General features: G+C 35.8%; 1 protein-coding gene across 1 annotated transcript in view; it reads right to left on the reverse strand.

Moving 5' to 3' along the window:
- Positions 1-8,661, reverse strand: part of PSPC1 (paraspeckle component 1) — a 55,021-nt gene that overhangs the window by 5,579 nt on the left and 40,781 nt on the right. Inside the window, exon 7 of the mRNA XM_006036209.3 lies at positions 4,016-4,073. Within this exon, the coding sequence (XP_006036271.1) occupies positions 4,016-4,073 (58 nt within the window). The remainder of the gene's footprint in view (positions 1-4,015; positions 4,074-8,661) is intronic.

The following is an 8,661-nucleotide window of genomic DNA, read 5'->3' on the forward strand; positions in this document are numbered from 1 at the left end:
AAAAAAGAAGAAAGAAATAGCAAGCTGTGGTGGAATGAAAGCTTAGCTATAATAAATGGCAGCCAATCAACATCCATTTCTTAATACACGCTTTAGAGCTGACAAATAAGAAAAACTATGCATTTAAAACTTGTGTTAATAGAAATAAAATTGTGATGATGTTCTCAATTTGTGTCACCAAAATTAGACAGGTGATGGATGGTACAATGTTTAGTCATACTGCCAATGTACTATTCAGCCAAGCATATAGGTTCGTCAACAATACATAAATGAGAAGAAAATGTAGTATTTATAATTTTCCAGGGTTTGAAGCCATTTATCACTATAATATGTAGGATTAATTTAGTTTTTGAACACATGCTGCCAAATAGATAGACTAGAATACTTAAGTATGGCTTTCCATCCCTGAGTAACATTCCTCATTAGAATTACCATCTTTCATGTTATGCATAAATTATCAATGCAGAACTGAATACAAAGTCAATTAGCATAGCAATTATAGTGCTATTGTTTTATGTCTGCATATGAAACTTCATCTCTGCTACCAGCAATAAGCACTAGTATCACAGCGATCAGCCAGTGAACTGCTGCACGCAAAGATGCAGATGCATGCCAGGGATACTTGATTAGTGCTGAAATCACACCGTCATACTGATCCTGAATATGAGTTCCATAAGAGGTTTAGGTTTTGCAAAAGATCTGTGGCTGTATGGCAAGGGTAACTGGTACACAGCTTGCTTTTAAAAGTTATAGTGGAGAAGGGAGTAAGCCCTTTAATTTTAAAAGTTTGAACGTTTCAACACATCTTTGAAGAATTATTCCTCTAGGTTGGCTCTGATCAAAAGCTCCCTTTGCCCATTAGCAGAACTTCTATTGAAAGTAAGGGCTGGGCTGAGTCCATTTTTGCAAATATATCATGGATCCCTTACTAATTCTGGCCATCCAAAGGAGCAAATACAGGAAGAAAATAGTATGGTATAATAAAATAGTATATATTTTATAGTAAATATAGCAGGCCACATGCATCTTCAAAAGGTGGAAGTACACTGCCTGTAGTAAAGGAAGTGCAGAGTGCTAGTTTATGAGAAAATGGTGCGTACACAGCTATCATTGCATGCAAAGTTCTATCCTTAAGTAGTTTCTTTTCTGTATTGTTATCAAGTAAACAGATCGTGTTTTCATCTAAAGACAGAGTTGAGTATGTGTGTTGCCATGTAAGTCTTTCTTATCCAGTTTTACTCATCTATTAACAGCAGAAAAAAAGCCTTCCCACACAGCCCGCTTTCTCTTCATAAAACAATTTCTAATTTGATATACATGTTAAAAGCCCTTTTAAACAGCTACAGCTGGAAAGGAAATAAGTTGTTTTATACATTGGTTTAATACCTAAGATTGCTGCTTTATAGCTTTACATTCTTTATTGTAGTATAACATGTATCCAAAGAAGGCTAAAAACACATACTGAAAATACCACTGCTACTGTATAATTCTGAATTTGCTGTGAACTAACTGGAACAGTAAAAACATGATATGCAATATTGCAGTGGTGCTCAACCCCAAGGGCGCAGGCCAGATTTGGCCTACAGAGTCATCTTCCCACAGGTTCAGAAATTAGACGAGAATGTTATTGTGGGGGGGAGGGGGGAGGGAGAAGAGAGAGCTGGCAGCACTGCCACTCCTCACAGACTGGCATGTGGCTAGAACTGGGTCAGGCCAGTGCTCAGCCAGATCTGGGGGCACAAGGATGCTCCATGGCCAGATCGCACCCATGGTGACCCCCTGCTGAATCTGTGAATCTGGCTCCACTCTACTCATCTGACCTGCAGGGCCAAACAGACCTACCACCACTGCAATAACACATATCATGGAGCTAAGTGCTATAAAATGTATTTACAATTTCAAGAAATAAATTATATTTACTTAAGATGACTTTTATTTAGCAAATTTTTAAATAAAAATTCTTCTGGAAAATCCATTCAATTATATTTTCAACATTTTAAAAGTATTCTGTCAAAGTTAATCGTTTCCTAGCTCTTTTTTTAGCCTACATCTTCCTTGATTTTCTTACACTAAATTTCTGGAGATTTTAGCTTTTTAAATAATATTTTAAAAGACATGTTATGCTAATCCTCTCTTATGTATGTATTTTTTTCTATTAGTGCAAGTGACAATTTTGGTGGAATACATCTTAGATTAAAACTATTCAACTGTGTTACTGGAAATTTACATAAACATGCAATGCATACTCCAGTATGTATGAAGTTATTTAATTCTTCAAGCCGTTGTTAAAATTTATAAAACGTACCCTACAAACAGACCTGAAATATGTTATTAAGCCATAAAATGAATATACAGCAAAAGTTCTGTTAACCGGCATCTTACAAGCCGGCATGCTCAATTAATGGGCACGCCAGCTTGTAAGGTAAAAGTGAAACCGGAAGTGCCCACTGTGGCACTTCCGGGTTCTCTGAGTCCCCACAGCCCAGGGGCAAAGCAGCCTGCACTGCTGAGCCCCCACGGCCCAGGGGCCTAACAGGCTGTGCGATGGTCCGCCTCCCTGTTCCACAGGGCCTGCAGGGCCCACAGGAGGGGCAGCGATGTGGCAGGAGGGGTGGAAGGATGCCCCAGACACAGCGGGAGAAGTGGTGGCCTGGGCCACTCAATTAACCGGCATATTTTGTTATCCGGCATCCCCCATTCCCAGGGGATGCTGGATAACAGAGCTTTTACTGTAGTTCATTTTTAAGGTTATAATTTAAAGCATGGCTAAATGAAAAATAGGGCACCAAAAATAAATCTTCATGGCTGATAAATTTTAACAGACTGCTTTCTAAAAGTTATTCTAATAAACTTTTAACTTTTGAGTTTTAACATTCTGTAAAAGTAAACACCATTTGGTCAAAACTCATCCGTGTTGACTGACTATATAAAAATACCACATTTTCTCGCATAAAACACATGTCTATTCCCCAAAAATCAGCCCCCAAGTTGGGGCACATCTGTTAAGTAGAGAAATTGACTTTCTACCCAGGACAAACACCCTGCGCTTTGATTTCTGTAGCTGTGGTATTACTATTCAGGTAGCTAAGGAAATCAATTGACTTAATGGCTCATTCTCCACTCCACAGGTGTTAACAGATTATCTCTTTAACAATCTTGACATTTCACTAATCAATCTAATGTCTCTTCGGGCAATTTTGCTGTCTGCTACCTGTTCCTGGTTTCTCTCCTATTTCACAGCCTAAGCAGGAAAGGAGGGCCAGTCAGATGAAGATTAGGTTCACTCCCTTTCTAGAGAGCCATAACTCTTTCTTCTGCCTTTCAAAAACAAGGTATGTATTACATTCCAGGCTGTGCTGTATGCAAGAAAATATAGTAAATACTTACTTTAAATAGGTTTGGTTTCATTTTTTAGCTTGAACACTCAGTTAATAAAAAAAGGTTTGTAACAGTGACAATACCTCCCTGAGGCTAGGAATAATATTGCAAGACCATTTGCAGCTACTGACCCGCAACACTATTAAAATCTTCAGGTAAGTATTTTATAGCTTTTTATAAAAATAAACACATCACCAAAAATTAACTAAAAACATGAACTGGACGAGTGCAAATCTATTTACCTGACTGTACACTGCAGTCCGATTCCTGTATTTAGTTAGGATTCTTCCCTTTTTTTTCCTTCCACAAAGAATTATAAATGCTAAAAATGCTTTTCATCATATGTGTTCTATGTTAACATCCTCACATGCCCTTTTATAATTTACTGACTGTAAATTAGTCCAAGTTTCTCCCACACTCAGATCAATATAATAAAATGCAAGTATGCTAAGTACTTGCAAATATTTTAAGGATCAATTAAAAACCAAATGGGTAGGATATTATATTGCTCACCACTAAAACGTTTATTCTTTATTACTAGTACTTTCCACTAATATTTAATACCAAGGAGCAACATGTACAGTCCCAAAGAAATTAAATCTTAAATTAAGAAAGCCTTTTTCCTTCAGATCCCTACCTCCCATGTTTATTGCTCCACGAGGACCCATATCACCCATTCTCATTTCCTGTTCTCTCTGAAAGTAAACATAGTTTTCATGGTCAACCTATCATTCTTAGAATGTTAACATTCCCGTCTACTAAAAAAGCAAAATGATTTATTTTCAAGTCTAAATCTTAACTTCTTTAGTCATATTTACAAAAAACCAAAAGGAATATAATTATAATCTCCAATTTATGGTTTGGAATTATTTGGTAAGAATTCAAACAGGAAAACACGCATAACCATTTTGTATTAGGTTTAAGGGACTTTTAAATCTTACAGAACAGTTTCATGCATCAGATGCAGTGGTCTAGCATTGCTAATTTTATTTTTAGACCGACACTTTATTCTCACCAAACAGTTTGCTCAAATATGAAAACAAAACTTTTTCACTTTCCATTTTTAAATAGGATGAGAGAACTCCAGCTGCCTTGCAGCCTGACATACCCAAAAAATTCAAACTGAAAGGCATTACTAAAAAGAATGTCAAAAAAATCACTACTAGAGAAAACACAAGCATGTCTTTCAAAGTTCATTTAAATTAAAAAAAAAAAATTACCCCTTACATCCAAATAAAAGAATGTGTTGAAAAAATAGACTTTAGAATTTAGTAGGAAACAATGCAATGCATTTACAAGAGAAGAAAACACATCGAGTAAAAGCCATACAGTCTGCCTTCCCCCCACCACGCAACTTCCATAAATTTAAAAGTATACTGTACACTTGGGTAGACATGTACCTCTTGGGCATTAGCAAATGCTATACAAAAAGAAGGGGTACATTTATAGAAATAAATACAGAGGACAAACACTTTAGGGTGTAATTTTCTCTCTTAAACAATCACTTCACTTATAAATATTTAGGAATAAAAAATTTAGCATTCATTTTATAAATACTCCAATCAAGAGACTAAAGGTGCAATTGTCCTAACACTGCTGAACAATTCAGTCTTTTACATACTGGATGTGGATTTTAAATAGTAATTATTACAATTTAGACTAACAAGTGCATACATTTGAGTCTTGCAGAACTGTCTTCATGCAACTTAATCATGATCTAATTACATAATAATGCTGAAGATAGCTGCATCAGTGTGTCTGAAGCCAGCAACTCTTGAAAAATTATCAGTACAGAACAAATTTTTGTAATGTTGTTCAAATACAGGAACTTGTCATAGGTAGAAAACTGAAACGATTTATAGCTAAAGCAACTGATGGTAGTTCACATTAACTTGGAAAACACAAGGTATACTCTGAAGACCTCAGTTAACAGTACTTGGTAGTTAATTTTGGATAAATCATGATTCAGTAAGGAGAGGAAGAGTTAAGACACTCCATCATTGAAGGCTAAAGATTGATATTGGTAATTGAAATTAAGGATTGTTCCATTAGCAATTTGAGCAAAAATGTATTATCTCCCCACCCCCTTCTTTTCATGCCCAAAACACTAAGATTCCTAAAAGGTGTTAATTCATAACTATGAATGATACTCAACCATTTATCCATGGATTCAATATAGGACAATTTTCTCCATGTTTTTTTTCTAATGGTGTCTCAACCCTGACCCAAAGAGACAACTTAAAGGAAGAAGAGAGTAGTTCATTCTGGAAGCCCATTCACTCTTTAGTAAGGGGAAATACACCAAAGGAAGTAAACCTAGTTGATTTTTTTTTTTTGAGAATATAAGAGCTAGACAGACCACGAATACATTTCACAGTCATAAAACACAGATTCTATATCTTAATTTTAACTGAGGTGCCCCAGATCGGATTCAAATCAGTGACCTAGAGATGAAATTGTCCAAATCTCATTACCATCTCTCTGCAACACCCAAGTTCCTCTGCATATACCTACCTTCAAGAAATCAGCTGCATCCAAGTAAATTACTGAAAATAACCTAGTCTGGGGCACTGCCAATTCCCACAGCACAAAAAACCCAGAATTGGTATAATCTTAGAACTACTGCACAAAAGTCTCTTAGGAAAGAGGCTAGTCACCTGCAGACCCAGTTTAATAAATGTAAGCTGTATCATACCAAACTGGGAGTTGCCTTAAAAAAACATAAAGAATATATGAACCCCCTTTGTTTAATTTGAAAGATGGAAACATTAAACAAACATATGCTGCAATTAGTCAGTAAAGACACCCCTGAACAATCAATGAGTGCTGAATTTATATTACTGAGCTTCAAACAATTTTCATTGTCAGAGTCACTATTCAAAGAGTAAAAGGTAGCATTTCAGGTGGCTAACTCAAGAGCCACCTAAGTTTTCCTTGCAAGCTATTGGCTATCTATTAGTTACCCACTATTCCTACAGTGTCCCCACTCTCTGGTTTTCACCTTTTTTCCTTAGTATTTCATTGTAATTTTTACATGCTTCAGAAAAGAGTTATTCTCTTATTTTGTGAAGCAACTGTATGCTTTGGGTACTCAAACATAACAATTCACCTAATAAAAAGAGAAAGCATGGTGCCTTTGAAGGAAGCAATTATTTTCAAAAAGTTTTAAACTGTTACTATCTGGTATTGTGATTTAATTCTTAAAAAGATATACCTCCGATAATATCATATATTCACATGAAATCCACCTATTGAGTTATAAGGCTGCTAGCACTCCCAGCTTTGAACAAGAGCTGAAATCCATTCCATGCAACTGGCAACCTATGTATTATCAAAGGGTAGTGTGACAGCAAGGCAAAGTTGCTCCTCTCCTAGGAAAAGCATACTTACCCCACTTCTCAATATTATTGCTTATACTATTGTTCATCAGCAGCCAGTTTCAGCCCCTTCTCTAAAACCACCTCTGGCAATTGAATTGAAGCTACCTGAGGTGGGGTGGAATTTTGTGAAATTTTACACAACTAAAATTCCTGAAGCATGTAAGAAATACCTATAGTCTTACACGACAAAAAGAGCTCTAGGTGCAAGTTATCCATTTTCACATCAATGAAAAAGAGCAGAGACCTGTAACTGAATGAATCTCAATACATAGGTCCAAATATATTAACAATCTTCAAAATATTATTCCATTGATTTTTTATACTTAAATAAACACATATTCTTTAAGTCCACTTCTCAGCTTCCTAAGATTATGATTTAGGAAAGGTTTCCGTGGATGAGAAATGGAAAATTCTCCATCATTAGATATACTTTACCCTGTCACATTAAAAGAATTCACAGTTCAAAATACTAAGTTGAAAAAAACCCCAACAAAGTAATCACCACATTTTTTCCTGGAGAACTTGGCCTTGCACTTCCCAGCAAGCCAAAGCAGCAAAAATATTCTACTAAATATATTGCACTATTCATAGTAATAAACATTTTTAAAAATATAGATCTGAAAGGGAATATATACTGGCAAATAACTGTAAATGGCAAAAAATAAGCATACCAAATATCTATTAGTTATATTCGGTTTCTATCAGATTGTAGCCCACAGAGTTCTCTTCAACACTTTGTAGCAGAGGGTGCAATTCCCGATCCACGTAGAGCTGTTCACTCACCTTGTAAGCTGAAAATTAGCAGTCACATGTGGCAATGGGAAAAGCATGAAATTAGAGAAGAAACTCTACACGCTGGTAAAACATAACACTTGCTTAAAAATTACTTCACATCTTTGAAATTAGGATTTCCAATTCCTTAAAACGTGGCATTGAAATTAAAAGCCCATCTTAATTTTGTCAAGCAAAAACAAAACTCATATCATCTAATGTTTTCCCCTTACCCCCTAAAAAGTCTGACGAGTTAAAAAGGCAATAGGATTTATGGTATGTCCCAGGAGACTATGCTTGACTAAAAGGTGAGATAAGACCAGAGCCCAGCACATCAGTTTATCTTAAAGACATTTTCTGGAAAAAGTGGTTAATATTTCTTTACAAGCATTAGATCATATAACATTCTGCACTAGCATTTACACCTTAGTAGGAATGTAACAGGTTCAAAAAAGATGTATTACATTGGATTAAATATTTTTAGGAGTATGGAAAATATTAACTTCATTTCAAAGTTCAGATAGCGCAAATTCAATTTTAGGATTTACTGCTCCAGAAATTAAATGGACCCCATCATCTCTGCCCCCCCCCACAAATTACTGGAGATGAAAGAGCAAACATTTGCCAATGAACTATACCAAATGTTGATTAAAGTCAGCTACTGGATCCAAACAGATCAAGTGTCCTTCTAAATGTTATAAACAACTGCAAATCAGAGCAGATGAAGTGTTTTAAAGAAAGAATTTTAATTTAAATTGAACTTTGGTTTAAATTAAAATTTTCTATTTTAAAAGTAAACCAATTTAAGATTAAACTGCAATTACAATAAGCATATACTAATGTTTACACTTAGTATAGTCTAGTCAAGTAATTTACATTAAATAAATAATATTAAAATTAAATACATTTTTAACTCCAAGAGTCTAGACCAGGGGTCAGCAACCTACATCCCATGGGCCAGATTCTTTTAAAGCTCCAATGTAAGGCAGACACTGTGGGACATCCTAAAGCAATGAAATAGAAGGGGCCTCCATCCTTTGCACCACCCCCCCCAGCCTCCCAACACACACACACACACACACACACACACACACACACACACACACACACACACACACACACACACACACAC

Source organism: Alligator sinensis, unplaced genomic scaffold, assembly GCF_000455745.1.
Source record: "Alligator sinensis unplaced genomic scaffold, ASM45574v1 scaffold1266_1, whole genome shotgun sequence".
NCBI lineage: Eukaryota > Metazoa > Chordata > Crocodylia > Alligatoridae > Alligator > Alligator sinensis.